At 41.2% G+C, this 21,269-nt stretch overlaps 1 protein-coding gene across 6 annotated transcripts in view; it reads left to right on the top strand.

The window, feature by feature from the left end:
- The first annotated feature begins 3,250 nt into the window (after window positions 1-3,250).
- The window catches only part of ATP11B (ATPase phospholipid transporting 11B (putative)), a 64,884-nt gene continuing 46,865 nt past the window's right edge, over window positions 3,251-21,269 (top strand). For all 6 annotated transcript variants that reach the window (XM_066193532.1, XM_066193531.1, XM_066193533.1 and 3 more), the window contains exons 1-3: window positions 3,251-3,462; window positions 18,503-18,619; window positions 19,442-19,531. In XM_066193532.1, coding sequence (XP_066049629.1) covers window positions 3,436-3,462; window positions 18,503-18,619; window positions 19,442-19,531 — 234 coding nt within the window. In that variant the 5' untranslated portion in view covers window positions 3,251-3,435. The remainder of the gene's footprint in view (window positions 3,463-18,502; window positions 18,620-19,441; window positions 19,532-21,269) is intronic.

Here is a 21,269-nt window from a genome sequence, read left to right as displayed (position 1 = left end):
TTTTTTCCCTGAAGACTGGTTGCTCTAGGTAAAAATACACATGTCTTTAGATGAAAAGCCTTGTGACTGAAAATCAGCTACTGATTATCTCTATATAAATGATGCTTCAGCCAGTAAGTGAATGCTTGAGGAATAAAGATGTCTTGAAGAAACCCTGTGTCTCTCAGGCAGCCCTTTCTCTCTACGGACTAGAAACAAAACAAGCATCTTTATAGTGTACATTTTTAATTAGCACCATAATTAGCAAGTAAATAATGCATAGATTAAAATACTCATTTAGGGGAATTACAAAATATTTAATTAAAACCAAAGTAATGACTGAGAGGAACTTTCCACCAGGAAAATAATACTATAAGGAGTATTACTGGTTTTTGCCACACAAACCTTCATCTAACCTACATCCCTACTCTGCACCTCTTTGGATTTGCTGTTTTTCAGTCCCAAAGGCCAGAGGTGTTTTCTAGACGCAACACAAGAGCTGGGCTGCCCCAAAGTCAGTGCACCAGATGAGACCACCCCCTTTGCTCCCATGTGCCTTGTCTGCATTGCAGGAGCACCCTGGGAGCCTGGGATGGGGCTGGTGTATCCGGGGATGGGGCAGGTGAAAAGGCTTAGCTGCCAAGCACTCCAGGGATTTCCAAGGCAGGAATGCTGCAAGCAGCTCACCCTCTGGCGTCAGCACCGCACTTCCATCTCCTCTCATCATGCACTGGATGTGGCCATACAGCCTGACAGCATCTCACCAGTTCCTGCTGGAAAAAGGCCCCAAAACACCATTCAAAACTAATGGAAATGTGTGAGTGTCTCACGCAGGAACAAGCTCAGGGAGCAGCATCAGCAGCCCCAGCAATAATTTAATGGTTGCATGTTCAGGCAATGATTCTGTGGTCACGAATGTTTAATTTTATAAACCTAAAAGTAGCACCATTGATTATATAAGAATTACTCATGCACACATAAATAAAAGCTTGCTGGACCTAACATTTGTGTTTTCATGTTTATGTAAATATTTCTTTATCAGATAGCATTTGTATCATGATATTGCTACACAAACATCTGAAATCATTACTCTCATAGAAATTTAAGTGGAAAGCTTGGAGTCTAATCAAGAGAGCCTGGGCAATGGGTTAAACCTAATCTTCGGAAGTTGACTTTTTTTCTTCAGCGGTTGCATTTATTTTTGTATAAACCTGCTGTGTGAATTAAGGTGAAGCTCCAGGGCACTGCTTTAAAGTGGGGTCTCTGAAGTGGGAATCAATTCTTAATACAGTTGACCTCTGATTTGAGAAGTGCTGGAGTGTTACTGGCTAATCAATATCTGGCATGGCTCCGCTGCTTCAATTTTCTCTTCTGGAAACTATTTATCTCTCAAGGGTGAGATGAAACTTCATAAGTGTCTGGTGTGGGCTTTTGAGCAATTTAAAAGGTGCAAAGTTTTACTAGGCAGGATGCTAGGAATGGATGTTTTTCTAGTGAATTTTTTCTGTATATTTGAAAAGGTGTAGTCAGAGCCTTTGCTGCACAGAGCAAAATAATTCATCCACCAAAATACGAATATCTTAGAGCAAAAAATACAGACTGCAGGGTTCAAATCACTTGCAAATTGCTTCCAAGTTTTGTCTGGTGAAACAGTATCATTACAGCAAATGTGGAACAGACAGCGCCAAGCAGCTTTATATAACACAACTGCAAGCCATGGAAACAGAGGCTTGCAGAAAGTGCAACTCATACTGGAATTTGGCAGGGACAGAGTGACAAATATTCTTGCACTTCAGAGTAATGGCATATGAATTTTAGTGTGTAGTGCTCAGAACCCTGTTCTATATCTGATGATAAAAGGAGCAAGAATATTGAGCATATCAGTGCAGCCTCTGGCTTAAGGCCACTCTCCAGGCAACGTGCCATAGCTATGAAATCACTCTGTTATTTTCGACTTCACATTAGATGAATAGGGTAGTGCAAGCTGTTTGAAACTCAGCTTTGATGTATTTAAATGTTTTGAAATAATGCCTAGCATTTAATACCGAGTTTTGCTAACATTAGCTTTCCTAAATGCCTGATAAAAATAGTTTTGTTCCCCGCTGTTTAAACGCTATTTTTCTAATTAAATGCAGATGCTTAAACCATCAGCATTCACCACAAGATTCTGTTGCTCAGACATTATATCATCCATCTTAAATCCTGAATTACGTTCTAAATTTCTATATGAACACTAAAACCTATAGCAGATACGATTCTGATTCGTTGATAAAAATCATAATTCCCTGGGAACAAATGGGAGCGGCAGGAACAGTGCTCTTCACTCAAAGAAACAGTTCTCTTTAATTCAGTGTCGAGATTGTCACTGACTTCAGCGACAACTGTATTTGGTCAGAAATGCTGAGGTCTTTACCGCTTAAAATAATCTCCTTTAGTTCTCAGTCACACAGGCACAGAAGCTGCAGACTTGTATAGGTGTGTCCAGTGCTTGGCGCTGAACACTGTTTTGTTTCCGTAAGCAGCAGCTGTTTTCAGAGCAAAATCACAGATTTGTCAAGGTTGGGAGGGACCTCTGGAGATGACCCAGCCCAACGGCCCTGCCAAGGCAGGGTCACCCAGGGCAGCTGACACAGGAACGCGTCCACGTGCGACGATTTCTTCCAGTGGAAGATTTCAGAGACATCTCTGCCTGACATCAGCATATTACTACACCCGATTTTGACAAACAGTTCATGACGATGCTGCCAGCAGCAGGGCGCCGGATCCTCCAGCACCCGTCCCCTGCTTTGGAGACCCACACGCCGTGCACTTGGGGCTTTAACTTTAGATCATTGATTATTATCTGCTGTCTTTTTCAAAGGCTTTATTCCAACACGTGTACGCTTTGCCGTTTTTGCAAAGAAAAGATAAAACAATCGAGTTGCGAAGTAGCTTTCCTTGGGTAGAACAGGGCGCCCTCATAGGCTGAAGCCCGGGCTGAGGGCGCGGAGCCCTGACGGGCTGAGGGCGCGGAGCCCTGACGAGCCGCGGCCAGAGCCCGCGTGGGGAGCTGGAATTTTGCCCGGGGGTCACTCGGGTGCGGGCACGGCTCTTGTGCCGGAGAAGCCGCGGCTCAGGGCGGCGGAGCGGCCGGACCGCGGCAGCCCAGGCCAGGGGCAGCTCACGGCGGCTCTCCCCTCACGGCTCCATCGCTCACACCGGCCCCTCTCTCCGCCCCGCCACGTCACTTCCCGGGGCGGCCGCAGCCGCCGAGTGTCAGCGGCCGCGCTGTGATGGCGGCGGCAGCCGCGGCTCGGGGCGCCGGCGGGGCTGTGCCGCTCCTGACTCGGCGTGGGCCCCGCGCCATGGGGAGCAGCCGCGGCGGGCGGCTCGCCTGAGGCGGCGGCGACAGCGGAGGGAGGGCGCGGCACTGCCCAGGGAGCCCCGCCGCGGGGGCCGCGACCCGCGCCGCCGGGGATGCTGCGCTGGGTCCGGCAGCAGCTGGTAGGTGCCTCCCTGCACCCCCCGGGCCGGGCGGGCTCTCGGCTCGGCCCCGTCCCGACGGCGCTGCCCGGGCCGCGGGTCCGTGGGGGAAGCGGGGGAGCAGGGCCGGGGTGCGGGAGGGAGGAGAGTCCTTCCTCCGGCAGGGGCTGGGGAGACCCGCAGGCTGCACTTGGATCGTTATTGACGTGTTTTTTAATTTTATTTTTAACCCTTACCCGAGGGTTTGGGGCGTTTCTGTGTTTTGGCTTTTGGTTGGGTTTTTTGTGCGTGTCGTGTTTTTTTGGTTTGTTTGTTTTTTTTTTTTCTTCGAAATCCCCTTGGCACAGAGGACAGCGAGTTCCCTTACGTGTGGCCCCCGTTGGGAAGAACTCCCCAAACTTCCCGGAGAAATGACGGTGCCTTTTTCCCTGGACCGACACTCCAGAGATTCGCAGCTTCTTCCTCGTTCCCGTTGCGAAATGTTTTAAAGCATTTTCACCCGACGTGCGTCTCTCTCGAATGTTTCCCCGTACCTGAGCGCTTTGCAGCCGCTGCTTGCTGAGGATTTGAAAGTGAAAGAAATGGAAGGAAAACATCCGTGGAATGCTTTTGGCGGGGGGAACCACTTGCAGAGGGCAGCAGTGAGGGTTGCCTGTCCCCACACAGTCGCTGCTTGCTGTGCTGGGCTAGAGCAAACCGGGGAAATCGGGCGGCCGTGGCTGTCACGTCTGTGCTGCTGTAGCAGGGAAGTACCTCGAGTTTCACTATTTTGATTTGAAGTATTGGTCGGCTTCCTGCCCCGACCGGCTTTATCCTACTTGCATTTTCTCTAAGGGAGAAACTGTTTCTAAATTATGTATCTGTAAAATAACTTGTTCCATTCATTGGGGTTACTTTGCATCACGGATGTCGTCCAGGTTAGTGCAAGGGCTTACATTAGTTAGGTTTTCAGATTTTGATTGTTAAAGCTTTTGTCTCACTAATGGTTTAATTTGTTCCGTTGCTTTTTACAAAAAAAAAAAAAAAAAAGGTTAAAAAATTGTGTTTTCTTTTTTCCTTCTTTTCTTCCCTGACCTCATTTCTCATGGCCCATAGATTTTCCCAGTTCTGTCTGAGGCAGAGAGCTTGTGGTGATGGACTCAGTGCCAGCTTGCCAGTGCTCGGTAGTTTGGTCTGACACCAAGAGTTACTGACCTGGAAATTAATTGCTCTGTTTGAGCTCTGACTACACTCTTCTGTTCTGTTACAGTCCTACACACGTTTTTTAGAAAGAAAAAACCTGTTTGCTGTAACAGAGCTGTCATTTTTTCCACTTGAAGGTGGCTTGAGGTTTGTGCGTGTGGTTTTTAAAGCAGCATTATGCTGTCTTCTGCAGAGTTTAGATTAGGACTGTATCAGTGCTAGCAACTCACTTATCAAACCTGCTTGCTTTTTTCACTGCAAGTAGTACACTGACCAGCTTTCCAGAAATCTGTTTGCCCTTATTGGAAAGTAAAAGATTAATGTAACAGGATGAGCAATAAACTTGGCACTTGGAGGTTTTAGTGGTTCTTAAAGGAAGCTGGTGGAAAATGACTGTTTAAATTTGCACTAGTTTTGACAGGGAAGAATTAGTGTAGTAGAAAAGCTGGACAATAAAAAGTCAAAACTCTTGGCAGACATCTAAATGTGGTTCTGAAGAGAAAAAATTACTGCAAGGATATGTGTTTCGTGGGTTTTTTCCTGTAGACGTCACAGATGTTAATGGCTTTGTTGTTTCACAGCTCATAAAGATGAAAAATGGCCTAAGATAGGTATCAGGCTGCATGTTTCTTCCTAAAGACACTCAGACAGCTCATCCCTGTGTGTAATTGCTGGTTTAACATAGATCACCACCGTATGTTTGCTTCTTCACATGGCTGTGATGTTTGGGTTCTGAAAGAATGTCAGAGGCCTAAAAACACGGGGAAGGGTGCTGACAAAATAACCAGAATGAGTGGGAAGAGTGGGGTGACAGAAATATTCAAATCAAAAGGTGCCACAATCTGTGTCTGAGAGGAGAAGAGAGGAATGTGTGGGTTTGGATGCCTTTGGAGAGTGCGTTTGTACCTGTGCTTGTGCTGTGGCAACGGGTTTTCAAAAAGGGTCCGCATCCATACAGGAGGGTTGGAATCAGGCAAATGTGTGGGAGTGATGCAATGGGATGTTGTAGTAATACAAAAGAAAAACGTTGGTGTGCAGAAATGCTGGAAAAAGTAGTAAGGGATTGGGGGAAGGGGGAGGGACTGGTACTTCGCTGAAGGTGCTTTTAGGTAGTAACTAAGTACTCTCTGCAGGAAACCAATGAATTATTTTGCAACTTCTTGTTTGCTTAAGAGAACGGTATTTCATATACTGAGTGCTCATGAGTGCATGTGGTTTTGAGAACTTGCATTGTTAAGAAGGGGGGAGAATGAAGCAAGTGAACTTAAAAGTAATGAGTCGACCTGGTATGGAATTCAGATCGTTTTAGCTAAGTTTTGGAAGTGGTGGCTTTGCTGTGCTTTCTCTGTGAAGACCTGTGAAGACCTGTAGAGCTGCAGAATGGGATAGAAAGGCATGAGCAGTCCTCTGAGGAGACATGCTGAGAATGTGAGACTTCCTTCATTCTTACTCTCATCTTACAGGTCTATAACAGTTTTTTAACTGAGGTGTTAGATGTTTTTTAGTGATTTGTTGTATGTAAGAAATTGGTGGCAGTAGTACAGCCTTCAGTGTCTACATGGCACAAATCATCAGGTTGTTTGGCGTCTTGGCCTTCAGTCTGGTTTTCTTGCTCTGAAGCAATTCACACCACCCTGCAGAGACAGTTTATCTGTTTTTTTCCATCTAAAGCTGCCTCATGCTAAATAAGCTGCATAGTAAGTCATTAACTTTCTAGTTAATGTGATGTTATAGTATGTAGTTAATGATTGGAAGTACTTAGGTTTTACTAATGAAAAAATACAGAGCCAAATGGAGTTACAATTCATGACTTTGAGTAAAATGCCGTGACAAAGACAGGCTTTGGGTGGGAGGGATGTTTGGGTTCCAGCTCTGTTACCTTGAGATCTCAGAGAGCAGTCAGCATGTGGATTTGGAGGGTTGCATAATGCCACAGGCACAGCCAACTCTGCTTGGAAAAAGCAACCGGATAAACAACAGTTGATAGGAAGCATCATTAATATGCAGGAATAGCATAGGATGTTTTATTTGCATTTCCAGAGATGATGGGTTAGACCTCATGGCAAATCTGTGTACCAAGTGCTGTCGTGGCTCCCATGGCTGAGTTTGTGCAGTACCAACACAGAGTGAGAGTACAGTGACATTTGTAACACCCAGGGACTTTGTGTTCCACTTCTGTTCGGTTGGTTTATGGCAGCGTTGGGGCTGTGCTGCTCTCTGATGGTGCATGTGGAGTGCAGGAGCTTTTGCAGTGCTGTTAACAGAACACACTGACACCTTCACTTGTCTGGCAAGGAGGTCTCTGAAAATTGTGGTAGAACACCCTTGTGTGGATGATTTTAGCTGCATAATTTTAAATTATTAGTCCTGTCAGTTGGAGAAGAGTCTCAGGGTTTCTCTTCTATTGCTGTTATGAGGAGTTTGAGCCTTTTGACCTGTTGTCTAACAGCTCAGTGAAGTACAAAGGATACTGCATGGAGAAAACCTGAGAGCTGCCTGGCCCCTCTTTTATAAATGACAGTTCAAGACAAGAGTTGTGCTGGATTTGGCAGAGTATCTTTGGAGTTCAAGGATCTCAATGCTCTAGTGCACAACAGCTTTAAGGTTGTGAAGAACTGGGTATTTGGGCAAATGCAGCTTTCTTATTTAATTGTAAATAAAAGATAAAATCTATAGATTAACTGGAAAACCTAGTTACCAGACTATTTTGTTTATTTCATGCTTATAAGAAGGTTCAGATTGGGGGGGATGTCAGGAGTTTATCAAGTCCAGAAGTTCTCCATAGGCAGCGTTGAAGGGTGAACACAGGGAATGTTTTTGTCTGTTCTGTGTAGGTAGTGCCTGTCACACCTCACACCCTCCACAGCCAGCCCAGCATCTGTAGGAGTGTTCCTCTTCATCTTCTAAATGTGTTCTAATGAAAAATTTCTACTAATAAGGGAATGTCCTCAAATAGATTAACACTAGAGGATTGTATGTCTGGGATGGTTTGTTTGGTTTTTTTTTCCTTTCAGATGCTGCTTACTGTTAAGATGCTCTGAGAGGACAGATGGTATTTTGTAATACCTTGCAGTTACTGGCATTCTGAACAAGGTGGACAGCATTTATGTCATTGTTTGCACTGACAAGTGTGTATTATTTTCACTTAATCATTTTACTGAATGCAGTTACTTCCCCTCCCCTTCCTGAATTCCCTCTATTTTCTGAATGCCAAGAGTACTTTGAACTAATCCAGTGACTGAGAATCTAGCTTCTGCAATCACCTTGCTATTCTGGAGTAACAAGTTCCTCCCTCTTATTTGTCAATGAAGCCTCTTCCCCTTTCTGGCTAAAACTAACTAACTACTTGTTATTTTATGGTAGAAAAATAAATGCATATTTGCCTAGAAGAGTTCCTGTGGTTCAGACTGGTTGACACCTTCTGAATTCTCACTGAGGGATCAGCGAGGTGCGTGTTGGAACAGCCCAAAGGTTGCACAGCTTTTCTAGAGCGGTTTGAAAGCTGGAGGTCAAGGACTCCCCTCCTGTAACTTAGCACAGGAGAAAATGTGGCCTTCTTTTTTTGCTAGAGATATTCTTTAATCTGCTGGACTAGTGCTCCCATGTGTTTGGGTCTTTTAACCTTATTTTCTCTTTGTATTCTGTGTCTGCTGGGGGCTGATAGATTTGCAGCACAGTGTGTTCCAAAGCGTGCAGAACCTGGCCCTGTGTTCAGCCAGCTGTCTGCTCCAAATGGAGACATCCCTTGTGTCCTGTGTGTGATTCCTGAGTCTTACCTCATGAAAATTAAACTCTGAATCTAAGAATTGCACGCCAAAGCGATCAGACCAGTCCTGACACTGATTCTTTCAAAGACTGTTTTAAAAATGGGAAGATTGATGTTGTCTGCCTTGCTGTGAGACTTGGATATTTGACCTGTACCCTGTCCCATCCTCTTTTCTTTTTTTTCTCCTATCCATCAGCTTTTTAAGCAGTAAATCTTGTTGTGCCAAATTTACACTTATCGCTCAATAATAGGACTATTTAATTGACTGTATGATATTCCTGCACTTACAGGGTCCTGCTCCCTTAATAACTTCTGTCTGTTCATGTTTTTTATGTGACTAAGAGAGAAGAGGGAGAAAAATAGAATGTTGTTGACAGTGAGCAAAAACTATTTGTATTCTGGTCAATAGGAAGTATCCAGTGGGATGGGTGAAAGGCTCTGTTCACTGCTAAAAGATTGTTTCTGTACTCTCAGTGGAAAGTAAAAATTATAATCTAAGGCAAGTTAATATGTGCTGGATTTAGTAACACTCAACATGTGTTTTGAATATCATTGGTATTTGTTTTTCTAGTTTTAAATGGGTTGGCTGACTTCATTAAAACTGGCATTTGCTTTCCTCTGGGATGGAGAGACAGACGTTATAAAAGAAAAATATAACAATGTGCTTAAATTTCATTAAAAGCATCATGACTTGTGACTTTCACTGACTATGAGCTCTCGCGTTTTCTTGACTGTATTGTGACATGCTCAGTAGTTATGACTGTTTTTGTAATTATGTCACCAGGAAAAAGTTTACCTCTCAAAAAAATCATTCAATTTCTAGCACAAAATCTGTTTGTTAAGCAAGCAGATAAGAACTGCAGCAAAATAGATGTGACAAAGTGTCTCTGTAAATGCAAGGTCATATCCTCTAGCAAAACACAGGTGACATATTTGCGGCTAGAGGGTTTTCTAATACAAACCTCTTCACCTGCTGTTGAGAAAACCACTTAGCATTAATACAGACCCTGGTAGAAAAGATAGAAAGTAGGACTGAGAACTACACTGTGATTTAAAAAACAAACCCCTACCAATTCCTTGGCCTCCCACATGCAGTGACTTAAGAGGATTTTTTCCCTTGTTTACTTGGAGTAAAAATAAGTCTGGGAAAGGAGAACTTTCCTGTAAATGGGAAGGAGAGATAATGATGTAGACAAAAGGCAAACTGTTTGTTTTTATCCTGAAATGTTTACTAGAGGAAGAGGTTTTATATGGTTTATCCCCCAAAATACATACTGTCATCTGTTGTTGCATTTTGTTACTCCTTTGCACGTTTTTGTGCTGCTTTGTGTGGCTGTGCACATTTTTGTTGATACTTACATTTCTGTTTGAAAAGAGAATTGCAACAAACTGGAAAGGAAGCTTAAGATTTAGCAAGCTTAAGGATAGACTAGTCTGTACACATGTCTGAAAGCAGGGCATTAAACTGACACTTAAATCACAGATCATGTTCAAAATGGAATTAGAACCAAAAATGCTATTGGGTGGATGCAGTAGACTCAAATTCTGATGTTTTACAGGGCAGGCTTTCTGAAAGCATGTTAAAAGGAAGAGCTAAACAGTTCCAGCTATGAACTAAATTCTCTTCCTGTGAAATTTGTGAGCAGCCACTGTCAGGAATTGTCAGTATAATTTTGGCACAACTTTTAAAAAAAAGCCTTAAGATTTATGAATTAATGGTGATTTTTGGGGAAGATGCTTTTTGAAAGGGTTTGTTTGGTTTTTTTCCTGCTGAAAGAAAATATGAGTTAGACTCACAGTGCAGGAACTGATTGGCATAAATAACTATTGCCTACTAGAGCAAATCCAAATATTGAGAGCAGGGGTTTTCGATAATGGCTGCATGAGTAGTCCAGAACAGGAGCCCTTCATGCTTGTGTGAAATACTTTTATAAATGATTCTTCAAAGCAGAGAGTAAACAGCATTTCATTTTAAGATAATAATGTATATATAGTATGCCAGTACATGAAGGAATGTGTGATTCCTCTGTATTTTTCCTGTCATCCACTTGACAAATGTCATTTTTTTATGGTGAAATTGCTATCTACAAAATTTGAGCTGCTTTCTAGACTTAAGGGAAAGTTTGTAGCCTGTCACAGATTTGAATGTTTTATTTAATATTGAAAATCTGCTATAAGCCTACTTAACAAATGCAGGGAATGTATGGAAGGGATGCACATGGGAGGGTTCTCAGAGAAAGAATACCACATTTGAGGTATACGAAGGGTTTATGTGTTAAATGTTTAATTTCTTGCATTGGTTCTGTATTTCTTAGTGTGGCCTCTTTAGTAGCTGCTATTTCTGTGACTGATTATTGCAGAATTGTAGCACTTTCCGTGTTCAGTGTAGTTTATATAGTTTGAGAAGTCTTCTGAAAACCTGGCTTGTGATTTTGGAGCTCTCAATTCTTACTTTATAAAACCTGGTGCCCTATAATTGTCTCCTGATGTGTGTCTGAAGTCACCCTTCAGCTTTAAAAAATTTTGCCTCCTCTCCTTTTGTACATGCCTGACAGGAAGATGATATTGCAGATAAAGAAAACTAATTGCTGGAGCCCACAGAGGGAAACTTTTAGTTCTGAAATTAGAACTGTGTGGTTGGAAGTTCAAAGGCATCTTCATTTCCATGTTAGAGCAATGAGCTGCTTTGGGAGCATGTGGCAGAAGTCCACTCGTTTTGGACTGCAGACACTGTCAAGCCTCAATGTCTCTTCAACTTCTTGGACTTTACATAAAGCTTTTTCCAAAGAAAAAGGAATGAAGAGTGCACTGACTGGCCTTGAAATGTAACTTGGGAGCCACTAGCCTTGCCGTTGGGATTGAGGCTTGCTTCTTAGAACCTGAATGTTAACTAAGTTCTTTCCTTCTTTGGGGCTGAAGACACATTTATTGTAGTCTCTTTTCTTCCAAAAAACATCTGAGCAAAAGTTATTGATGATCTGTGTGTCTGACAGGGAGCATCCTGAAATAAAGCAAAGGACAAGGAATATATTAGAGGCATTTGGTTGGTTAGGCACATGGAGGCAAGAGGATAAGCCCCATCCAGCCTGGCCTTGAACACTTTCAGGAATGGAGCAGCCACAGCTTCTCTGGGCAGCCTGTGCCAGGGCCTCACAGGGAAGAATTTCCTGCACCCTCACAGGGAGGAATTTCTTCCTTGTGCCTAGTCCAAATCTGCCCTCTCTCAGTTTAAAGCCATTCCCCTTCATCATATCACTGCATGAACTTGTAAACATTCCCTCCTTGGCTTTCTTCTAGGCCCTCTGTGGGTACTGGGGTAATAATCCTGTAGGAGAAAAGTGAATCTTGGCATTCTGTTGAAGACACTCGTGAAAGAGCAGCTGTTATGAGGTCTTAGGTTTGTTTTTTCATATGAAGTCCAAACTGGATTATGCTTTCTAAATACTGTGATTGAGATTGTAGGGGAGGATAAGAAAGCCTTTTCCTTCATTGAAGCAAGTTGGACTGTTTCTGAATTAAACAATTTAGCAGAATCTCTGTTCAAATCCTTTGCTGCTGACAGGAACTGGCCATGCCGTAGCAGCCTTTGGGAGTGCTGTGTGAGAAAGCTTAACTTGTCTGTTCAGCTCCTTTTTCCTTTCTCATTTTATTGATGTTACAGGACCAGCATGTTTGGTATCGGTGACCTGAGCAAAGAAATTGGCGTGGGGCAGTATGTTAGCAGTGAATGAGGCCACTTTACCTTGCTTGTTGTGTTTGCAGATAAGTAAAGAGAGGACAGGTGATTTTTTAAAATTTTAAATAGGGATTTTTCCAGGTTTTTTTTGGTGGGTATCTTGACAAAATCATGTGTGAAGAACAACTTGAGCTCTCTGTGAGCAGGACTTAGTGGCGAGCACCAGTGCAACTTTTCCTAATGCAGTACTAGGCATATTTTAACTTTGTGAAAGGCTATTGCCTCATGATTTTGCAGGCCTTGTTGCCTAGAGGGTGTGTTTTCATAAAATAATGTAATCTGGTTATAGGTCTTTTAGGAGGTTACAACATGATTTATTATCAGATATTCTGAACAGCTGTAGATACAGTAAGAGGGAAGAGGAAGTTGAATGAGTAGTGCATGACTTTGGGTAGTTTTATTTCTTTACTGCAGTGATATTTAAAAGGGAAGGTACAAATTGCATGGCACTGTGTACACATCGGGGTGCTTCAGCTGATTCACTATTTTAGTTGTTAGAGCAGTGTTTAAAATTGCTGTGAGAGGATGTTTCTTCCTTTATGCTAACCTTTGAAAAGGCAAATTCAGTTTGACTACTGCCCAGTTATATGACTGAAAGAATTATTGGCTGACTGTATGGAGTACAAATTTACACAGACTTCTGAAAATGGGCATGGAGTGTGAATAGATCATCTTATCTGACAGAAGGAAAAGTATTCTCTGTATATTCAGAAGAAAATCCAAAGCAAAAAAATCCATTTCCTCAAAACACCTTTAATCAAAATATATCTTGGCAGCAGTGTAATAGCAGACTTTTGGGCTGTCTGCCAGGAAATGTGGTGTTCTGCTTCTGCAGCCACCATCAGTCAAGTCACTTCCCTAGGAGAAAGGGTTTTTGAGACCAAGTTTTCTTCTGTTTATTAGCTTTATTAAGTAGTATGTGATATTCAGAAAGGTTTTGGGGGAGCTGCTGCTTTTGTCTGTCATCTTGAGTGTGGGTTTTGAAAGGAGGAAGAGGTTCTGAATGAGGCTTCCTTCTTTCAAACCCCTTTCACTTTTCAGTGGTCACATAGCAAAAGTTCTTTAGGCAAATATAAGTTTGGTTTGTCTTTCCCCTCTGTAACAGCCATGAGTAATGAATAAGAAACCCTGGGAGATGATATTAAAGTATACAAAGAAGCAAATAAATATAATACAAATAAATTTATAGTACAAATAAAGCAAAAAACCACCTGCCAAATGATGTGTGATTATCAATGCACATACTGCAAAACTTTATAAAAAAAATTGATGTGTTGTTTGCAGGTCTTCTGTCAGTAATCCTTGCTGAGAGATCTGTGGCTTTCTGCCGTCTCGCATAATGTACGGTGTGTGTGGAGGGCGTTGGTGCTCACTGCCACACTTTATAGTGCTACTGAGGTGTTAAAAGTCTTGCAGTAGATCTGTGTGTTACAGCAACAAGTTGAGTACAAAAGCATTTTTTCTTTTTTTCCTTTGCACTTGCAGGTGTTGGGAGGGTCTTTTTTGTAGTGCTGATCTGCATTTGCTTCCTGTGTGGTTGCCTGGTTTGTTGTATGTGTTGTTAAGGCTTCCTCAGCAGCAGCCTAAAACTCTTTTTCATGGGGAAGCTTTTTATTATATGACCTGACAACTGGCATGACATATTAAAAAAACTGGAAGAAAAACCCCAAGACAAAATCAAAAACACAAACCAAAGCGGGAAAATGGATGGATGAGTTTTCCTTATGTGATGGTCGATGGGCAGTTCTCCAAGTACAGTGACTGAGATGCAGACAAAATGTAGGAAAGAATTGTTTGGGGGTGGCTGTTGAATCCCATGTCTTTAATGAAATAAATCGCATAAAATTGCAGTCAAATATTTCTCCTCAGTTCCCCAGGATATGTTTTCTGTGCTGTTTTAAAGGGGCCTAATTTACTGCACAGAGAATATCTTTGTCTAACTTTTAGAACAGTAGTGAAATCACTGCTGAAGAAGTTCAGTAAAAATTACTTAGACTTTGCTTAGAGTCATTCAAATTTATAAGAAATGAAAGCTATGAATCACTTCTTTCTTTTTTCTTGTTTCAAAGGTTATTTTCATTTGTGCTTTATAAATCAGCTTGACTAGAGTATCTGTGTACTGTGTGTAAGTGGCATGCTTTTAGGCTGCTTTCAAAACCAAAGTATTAAGTTCATCTGGGTGCAGAACTTCTGCTGGGGAAGTGTGTATCAAAGATTAAATGAGAGCTGTATTCCAAGGCTAGATAACACCTGGTTCGTGTTGATAAATCATCTGAAGGACTGAACTTCAACCAATAAATCTGGGTTTAATTCGCAACATGAAGGGAAGAAAATCGGGTCACTTCATCTTACAGTCAAATTTTATTTAAAAGTGATTTGTGTAATATATATGCCTGTGATATACCTGGCCAAGAAGCCTGAAATACCAGGTCTTGTAATATATTCAGCATTATTTGTTATGAAGTCGGTGATCTGTGCACTTGGGTAGAAATCACTTCACTAGATATCTGCAGGAAAACTAACTTTTTTTTGAAAGAGATTGGTGGCAACTTAATCATTTTGCAAGACTCTAATTTAGGGTTTCTCTGCTCCTGCTGTTTAGCTGCAGAAATCCTTTGACAAGGGCATGTTACCCTACTTTTGCAGCTGAGTTGGAGAATGACGTTAGAAAGAGAGAGAACTGTCTATTAAGTGAAATTAGGAAACAGTGTGCTCTCTGCACTGCTTTGCTGCCTGCACAGAGCTACTGTGGAAAATCCCTTGCTGGGCAGAAATTTGGACTGAGAATCAGTTTAGTGTCAGGAGCAGTGTCTGTGACCAGCCCCATAATTAGAGAAGAGTTAAAGACATTTCAGCTCTTGAACAATGAAGTTCAATGCCTGTGCAGAATTTTCCTTGGAGAGATGTGTAATTAAAATTTCTCTGGATGATCTGCTTAGTTGTGGTCTCATCAGCTAATTATGAGACAGCAGAGTTGTTGGCTAATTTCAAGTGATTTTTAGTAGTTATAGTCGTAAAACTGCAGAAATCTGGGGTTTGTTCCCAGCTCTGACACTCATTTCCTGCTGTGACTAGAGTCAAGTCACTGAGGTTGTCAGGGATGTGTCCTTTTCCAGCTGCAGCTCTGGCAACTGTGGGGTTTTTGTCCCCAGCCTGCCTTGTGTGTGCATTGTGATCTGCTGACTGCACAGCTTCTGTGCCTTCTCTGTGGCAAATGTCAACAAAACAGAACTAAATCCCTATAGATGGCAAATTTAAGCTGGTTTAGCTCCACAGTTGCACCTGTAAACTTGTATGGCCTGAGATTCTGATTTATTTGGAAAATAAAATTCTTGCTTTTAATCATCTGAGCCTGCTTCAGCAGAGGTATTCATTCTGAAAGAAGTGCTTGTGCCGTGAGACTGGAGTTGTACAGAGGTCTTTGCTCTTCATCATAAATGTCATCAAACTCATCAGCCTTCAGGTGCTCAGAGTGGCCTAAAAAGGGCATATAAAAAATTCAGTGATATCCTAGTCACTCAGTAATCTTTTGATTTATCTTTTAATAGCATTCAGCAAGTGGCATGCAGGTTAGCATTTATCACTGTCAGAGAGAAGACTGCAACTTGTTTTCTTTGCTCTTTGTGCTTTTTTTCCTTGCTTTACATCTGTTTGATTTAGAGTGGAATTTTTTTGGGCTGTAGAGTCTGACTTTCCAAAGTGAGGATGTCTGGCATTTTGTGAGTGCCAGACGTTTTCTGAGATGTAGAAGGGAGCTGTGTACGAAGTCTTACTAATTAGACGCCGTTTTTCTTGCTTGCCAAACACTTTCATTTGTGGCATCTTCTGGATTGATTTAGAAATCCTGTGTCACTAATGTCAGATATCCAAAATACTTCTGCTGCAGACACTCTTCTCTTTAAATTTTGTGTCAGCAGTTAACAGGTACATTTCTTTTCATCTTCGTTTCATGCTTGTATTTCTTTTCTTAGAGCTGTGAACAGCTCCTTGCATTTTGCTTTTGGTATCCTGTGTATTTTTTTCCATCCTTTCCCCTATCTACTTTTTGTCTCCCTGCTCCACTCTTATCTTTAAACAAGTTTTCACCCTGGAGCATATGACTAGACCAGCCTTCCACTGCTTGTCATCTAAAGTTTATTCTCTTTCAAATCTCTTTGAAAAATCCCCCTCCCTTTCTTTAGTCTCCCTTCATTATTCTGGACCTCTTTCTTTCTAAAGCAGAATGTTTCTGTAGTAATGATGCCAAATGTAAACATTTGTATGTTTGAGAGGATTTTTTTAATTATTCTTTTACTTTAAAATGACACTGTCCTGAATGTGAACACACCTAATGATATGTTAATCATTAGAGATATTAATGGTAAAAAAATTAATGTCTGGTTATAGCAACTATTTTTTTTATGTCAGTCATGTTGCTCACTGTTCATCTCCTGTAGTTAACTGGTACAGAGATATCTTCTGGAGTTCTGTGAAATGTCATTTTTTATTTGACATGGATAAAGCTCTGAGCCTCATTCACAAGTGGAACAGCACAACTGCAAATGCACTTTCTTCACCTGCAGGAGTGGAATTGATAACACCCTTTCTAGCAAAGGACTCCACCAGTTGTCCTTGCATTTGGCATCAAAGAACAAGGAGATTGTGTAAACTCTGCAAGTTGGTTCTAAGATTAGGAATGTGTGTGATGCTGATGCTGGAATTCACCACTTTGCAGGCAGTCATTGATTCCCAATCAAACAACAGTTCCACATTTAATTTTGCTAGTTTATTTTGTGTCTATAAGCTTTTTGCCTTTTTCTTTAGTAGTTTTCTTGGCCTATTATCTGAATTATTACTGTTTTGTTGTCTTCTGCCATCACCTGCTTCTCCGGGTCAGAACATTATTGCTAGGAAGGGTTCTGGTGAGTCATGTAGCCCCAGGAAAGGTTCAATTAAACATAGACTTGAATGACCCAGATATAAGCCCTTGTGTTACAGACATTACAACCTTTCCTCATGACATATTTTGGTGTTTAATTATTCCTTTCCACAACAAAGGAATTTGTTTGCTTTCCAATACCCAGACATAAGTTTTCTTACCTGTAAATTAAGCCTGCTTTACTGCTGTTCCTTGGCCGTCAAAACACTCATTTTCTCAATGGAACAGTCTTCCGTGTATCAGGAGATTTACTAGGATATCCCAAGTTTCCTCTCCTCCAGGCTAAATGACTCTTAATTTGTTTGCTCTTTGCTTTTTAGATTGTTCAGCCTTGCGTTACATGTCATGTTTTCAGGATCTCTTGGGGCTCGTGTTGCACTCCTCTGGGTGCTGTCCAGTTGGTTCACAGTGCTTCAGCTGTGGCTCCCACTCCTCCCCCAGCCTCCTCTGCACTGAAGGCCTTTTTCTCAGTGGGATGACGTGGATGACTCATGTCTAGCCTGTGATCTCTTATAGCCTTTGACATTTTTCTTCAAAATTCCTTTATAGGCTTTTATTCTCTTTTTCTAGATGCAGTTTCTTTGTGCTGGATCTTTGTGTTCTGTGCATCTGGTTGGTCAAGAATTTTCCCTTACTTGGTGTTCTTGCAGTCCCAGGGTGGTGTCATCTGCAGGTTTAACACTTGGGTTCCACTTCTTCTTGAAGGAGCAGATGATGAAAACTCTGACCATTAGACCTGAAACAGGGCTTTGATTCCCAGGGACCTCACTGGGATCATCTCTTTTGGCAGGAAATTATTGATAAGTATTTCTGAGTATGCTTTTTTTTTTTTTTCCCCATGAGTTTGCTTTCACTGTTGCACCATTCATATATGAATTGGTGGTAATGGCAGGAAATCACATTTGAAATGAGACAAAATGTTAGTTCTTGGAGCTAGAACTTGTTTGGAAAAATACTGCTATCTGGTCAGATGCACATGCTTTTGGCTTTTCTCTGGTGAGAATCTTTTCAAAATCCACTTACCACAGCATACTACTATAGCTATTTTTTGATCTTTTATTTTTCTCTATAATCTGTTTTATTAGGGTTGTCGCAAGCATGGCTGTGTGGTTTTGTAAATTATTTATGTTTTCATTTCCATTTCTGTTTCTTCCTTTTTAATTTTTTGCAGGGCTTCAAGTTTGTGTGGTAGCAAGTGTTCTCTATCCTTGAGAGAGAAATTTTTTCTTTAATTTTTTCAGAATGAGTACACAACCTCAAAATTAAGATTTTGAGGTTTTTTCTCATAGTTTTTGAAAACTGTCTGGACACAGCAGACTTCGGTTTTATACAGTAATTTTCTTTACTCTTTGAAAACTGCTGCTTGATATCTGAATGTCCCTTTCCACAGAATTTTACAAAACAGCAGTTAATAAAATCGACTTTCTTGAGGTAACTCTTCTTTTCTTTTCTGTTCTAGGGTTTTGACCCACCGCATCAAAGCGACACAAGAACTATTTATATAGCAAATCGTTTTCCCCAGCATGGCCATTATGTTCCTCAGAAGTTTGCAGACAACAGAATCATATCATCCAAGGTAAGGAATTAATCTGTCATGGCAAAACCACTTGATGTGTTCCTTAAGGAGTTGTGTGGCAGATCTGCACGTGTGTATTGTGTCTCGTGGTGCATATGCAATATTCAAAATGAAACAAACTGGGAACTGTTTTGAGGGAAAAGCTGCGTTGCTTCTTATGGAGTTTGTCTCATTATGTCACCCTTCTTTCCTCAAAACCCAAGTACAGAGCACTTAAGCAAGCTGGTCAGGCTTTCTGAAGAAAAGTAGTTTTTCAACCAGTGTTGCCCAAACTACTGAAAAGGCAGGATGAAGCTGGTTATGAGGATTTTTAAAATAGCCAAATTGAAAGCCAGTACTCTGCATAAAATAAATCAGCAGTGGACTGCAGTTGCGGTTTCCCTCCCGGTGTGTCCTTGGATTGAAATCAATAGAGCTGATGGTGGGGATGTGCCTCGTTGCTGTAGTGTTGGAGGGAATGTTACAGCTGCAGGAATTAATTTCTTTCCTCCTACCCAGGACACAAGCAGCCAAATGACTCCAGCTGCCCTGTCCCGGTTGGAGGAAAACATTTTAAACTTGGCCTGTAGAGGAAATGCAGTTGCTACTGCTGCTTCCCTCCTGGCTGTACATTAAACAGAAGGAATAAAAAGAGATGGACAAAAACTGGATACAGGGGTACAGCAGTTCTGCGTGGGAGAAGAGCAAGGTCTGGGGGAGGGGGCCTGGGGAATGAGGAGATTTAGGTTAGGAAAGTTCAATGGGAGCAGAACTGAATTTCACTGAAAAATGGTGCATTGAGTTGTAATTCTTCTTCTCTCTCTCCTTTTTTTTCCCCTTCAGTATACAGTGTGGAATTTTGTTCCAAAAAACTTATTTGAGCAGTTCAGAAGAGTAGCCAACTTTTATTTTCTCATTATATTTTTGGTTCAGGTAAGTTGAATAATACTCAGGAAATTGCAATTTTTGTTGTAAATTCTTCCACTGATTTTTGTTCTATGAATTTAACTTCTGTATTTTGTCTGTATATTTTATAGACAAAAATATATATTATATATTTTGTCTATAAAAACACATTTCCAGTTTCTGTAGGAAAAGAACATAACTTTTAAAATAATTATGTCCAAACTTAACTATTACCCTTAGGTTTTACCCTTACCCTTCATGAGTGCTAGTGTATTTAAGTATGCAGCTTCAAAGTCCGTTGCACAGTCAGCAGGGTTTCAATTGTCTGCCTCAAATACAACTTCAAGTCTCTTAAGAGAGTAATGAAATTCCAGATACACTTCTTGTTTCTGTGGGTGTTGGTGGTGTTGAATATTTGTGTATTTTCACTGTAGGTGGTTTTAAATCAACAGACTGTTATGATATAGTTCGAAGATCCTCAAATTCAATTTGTTCAGATAAAATGAACACACAGATGTTACAGTTAAAATCAATAGTTTTCCAGTTTTGAAGACCTCAGTTAGTGCTGTTATTGTTACAGTTTATGTCAGAAATATTGTTGTGGCTTTTGTAGCAGACAGTATTTCTTTTAATTAAGAACTCCCACAAGTAGATTAGGACAGTCTGTACATTTTCTATGATCTTTGCCTCTCCAGCTCTGTAATGTACCTGAATTCTGTGGAACTACTGTGGGATTTGTAGGTGAAGGATAAGTGGGAGAAGGGTTCAGAGGAGAGAGAGTAACTTTTGAAAGACTAATTAATATCTGAGGCAGAAACGAGATTGTGGGTACACAAACTTTTCTTTCATTATTAAATAGAATTATTAAACATGTACAGTCCTCCACAGTGATTAACCAACATTTAGAGTGTGGATCTGAAAAAGGTGGCACCTCGTTTCACAAAGAACGGGGAAAGTGAACAGTTCATAGGGGGTTTACACTCTCCATTCCAAAGGAAACTCCAGCTTTTTTTTTTACCTGGCAGATACCTGTCTTCCCAAACCAAGACAGATTTAAGGTGTCAGTATCAGGGCCAGGTCTGCAGCTTTTAGTCCATTGCCTCCTGTGTCCCTTGATCTTGTTCTTTCACATTTAGAAAGAAGGACAGTTCTAGGCTGAAAATTCCTCTCCTGGACTAAAGTCATACAGTTCTAGCTTAGGCTAACAAAATGTATTGTCCATGACATCTTCCTAGTTAAGAATATTGACTGTGCTATTCCTGTTGTAATGTTTCATGCTGTTTTAACATATTGTAGCATGAGGAAGGTGGGTATGTGCTGAAGGTGGAGCATAAATTTTATTAAAGTAACCACAGGCAGCCGTGGCTTTTATTTCTTTGTAATGCAGATTTCTCTCTTCAGTTCAATGTTGTGTCTCAGTTCTTTAAAACTGTTGCCTTTCATTAGTATCTAAATGTGATGTCCATGAACAAATAAGAATCTAAGGGCAGAAATTCTGTTCTGAGTGAAATCCTTTTCTCTCAGTTTGTGTTAAGTGGATGCCCTCATGTGTATGGGAAACATCTTCCTGTGTGTGTGTCTGGGTTCTTGGAAACAGAACAGCAGAAAAGTTGAGGTCATTTTTGTTCATTTGTTAGAATGGAATTCTGTTTTTGTTCAAATCCCTCTTGGAAGTTCATTAATATCTAGTATTTTTTCTTTTCATGAGGCAAAGCTGCCTGTTAAAGCCGACCACTGTGGTACCCTCCCTGTCCTATGAATCTTG

This window comes from Chamaea fasciata, unplaced genomic scaffold (assembly GCF_029207755.1).
Source record: "Chamaea fasciata isolate MVZ Bird 193981 ecotype frontalis unplaced genomic scaffold, bChaFas1.0.hap1 SCAF_11, whole genome shotgun sequence".
NCBI lineage: Eukaryota > Metazoa > Chordata > Aves > Passeriformes > Sylviidae > Chamaea > Chamaea fasciata.
Note: the sequence above shows the minus strand (reverse complement) of the source record. Positions and strands in the feature narration are given on the sequence as shown.